We start from the raw sequence: 2,003 nt of genomic DNA, 5'->3' as shown, positions 1-2,003 counted from the left end.
TCATGCAAAAGACACCCAGATCCATCTGCACCAAAGCACTTTGAAGTTTCTGTCCATTTAGATAATCATCTGCCTTTCTATTCCTCTAATCTGAAATGAATCTGTATTTGCGCTGGTACTTCTTGTGAACGTAACAGTGGGTAATGCGCCAGAGACGATCCACGAGTCAGCCGTTGAACCTGGATTTAAAACATGCAGCGATACCCTCTCCCCCAGTTCCACAAGAAAGGGACAGTGATTAACAGCCATGGTCTTTATTTAAGTACGGTACATGGGCTGCTGCTGACAATCTGAGATAATCAACAAGCTGCGAGGGTCATTGATGGGATGGAGCAGCAAGCAGCTAACCTAGTTGTCACTGAAGGAATTCCAATGTCTCCCAGCCCTGTTTGCGGCTGAGGGTGTCCCTGCTCCTGTTGATGGTTGGGACAGTGTACATTCACAGTTTCACACTCTGTGCTGACAGGAAGAATATAACTCTTTATTTTGCGTTTCTGTTGACTTAAATAAAAATCTCATTCCAAATGGGCATGTCTTCTCCTTCTGTAGGGTCTCTTAAAACCTCCTTGTTACAAAAGGCAGGAGTGGTTGGTTTTCTGTGTACCCTCTCTGGTGCTCTGTAAGCCTTCACTCAGTCAACCAGGACTTGGACAGTGGGGCACTGGGCTCAATGATACAATTTGTCACTTCATTTGAATTACTCAAACTCTACTTTGCTGCTTGAATGTTAAAAACAAAATGTCTGCCGAAAAGAAACAGTATATCTCTCACAAGCAATGAGGAAGCCACTGAGGTGCTTTGAGTGTTACACTCTTCAAGTCTGTTAGTTGATACAGAATGGGGTATGTGCTCAGGGAGGAGGTGGGAGGGAGTGTGCGAGACAAGGGAGGAGTGCATGGATTTTGAAGGCAGAAAGGAGGGGCCCGAATGGCAACCCCGAGTAACTGTGGCATCATCAGTCCACAATACGATCATTTGGATAGGCCGTGACTTGCAACAATTACTTCAAGCTCACCCCAGTCTGGAGTCTTTCGACGCAGGTGACGGTAGAGAGACTGAAATAACAATCTTGGATCCATTTGCTGACGACGGAATGTGCTCTTGTTTCACAGTGAGCTACTTCTCAATAACGCAGGTCAGGGCACAGTCAAAGTAAATACAAAAGACTACTTTTGTTTTTTTAAAAAAAAGTACACCGTGCACTAAATTTTAGGCAATTCTGTTATCGATTCCATACTTCCACCCTCCCCTGAGAGAGATTTGGAGATGGAGTGGGGGGTATTATTATTATTATTAAACAGTCAAGCTCATAGTCCGTTTGTCCATCTATCTTCATTTAGCCAGTAGCTGTGCTGGAGGAGAGTTCCCACAATTATGACTCAAACGCCAACCAGTTCACTTTGACCTTCAAACACTGTCGGCAACTTCCAGTCAGGGATAGAGAAGGTGACTTTTCTATCTGTAAACAAATCCACTCAGATTCCGCATGTACTCCATTCACTGAGGCCCATGCCCTGGGCTTGGTGTCATGTCAGAAGGGGAGTGAGTTGTCCCAGGGAGCCACTGATGGCCTGCCAGTTCCTCCAGGCAAGGCCCAGAAAAACCAGGAAGAACAAAGTGCTACACGTCCTGCTTCGCGTCTTCATCAGCGGCACCAGGGTGGACACAAACACCAGGAGGACAGCCATGACAGCCAGCAACACGTTGATGAGCTTCCCCAGGAGGGTGCGCGCTGTCCCATTCTCCAGCCCCTCCAGCTGCACCACCTGCTGCTGCTGCTGCTGCAGCTCCATCTTGGAGATTCGGGTCTGACAGGCCTCCAGGGCTTCCTGAGAGGGTAACAACAACAAACACGTTACCCCGCGTGTAAAAACCGTTAAGCAGCGGGTGGAAACCCAATACCCCGCTGGGGGAAACCCAATACTCCACTGGGGGGAACTCATTACTCCGCTGGGGGGAACTCATTACTCCACTGGGGGAAACCCAATACTCCGCTGGGGGGA

The 2,003-nt window shown here is 48.1% G+C and overlaps 1 protein-coding gene across 5 annotated transcripts in view; it reads right to left on the bottom strand.

Moving 5' to 3' along the window:
• Nucleotides 1-238: 238 nt before the first annotated feature.
• LOC122559118 (transmembrane and coiled-coil domains protein 1-like) overlaps nucleotides 239-2,003 on the bottom strand; it is a 56,192-nt gene continuing 54,427 nt past the window's right edge. For all 5 annotated transcript variants that reach the window (XM_043708435.1, XM_043708436.1, XM_043708439.1 and 2 more), the window contains one exon: nucleotides 239-1,829. In XM_043708435.1, the coding sequence (XP_043564370.1) occupies nucleotides 1,527-1,829 (303 nt within the window). In that variant the 3' untranslated portion in view covers nucleotides 239-1,526. The remainder of the gene's footprint in view (nucleotides 1,830-2,003) is intronic.

Source organism: Chiloscyllium plagiosum, chromosome 18 (assembly GCF_004010195.1).
Source record: "Chiloscyllium plagiosum isolate BGI_BamShark_2017 chromosome 18, ASM401019v2, whole genome shotgun sequence".
NCBI classification, from domain to species: domain Eukaryota; kingdom Metazoa; phylum Chordata; class Chondrichthyes; order Orectolobiformes; family Hemiscylliidae; genus Chiloscyllium; species Chiloscyllium plagiosum.
This window is presented reverse-complemented; position numbering and strand designations above follow the sequence as displayed.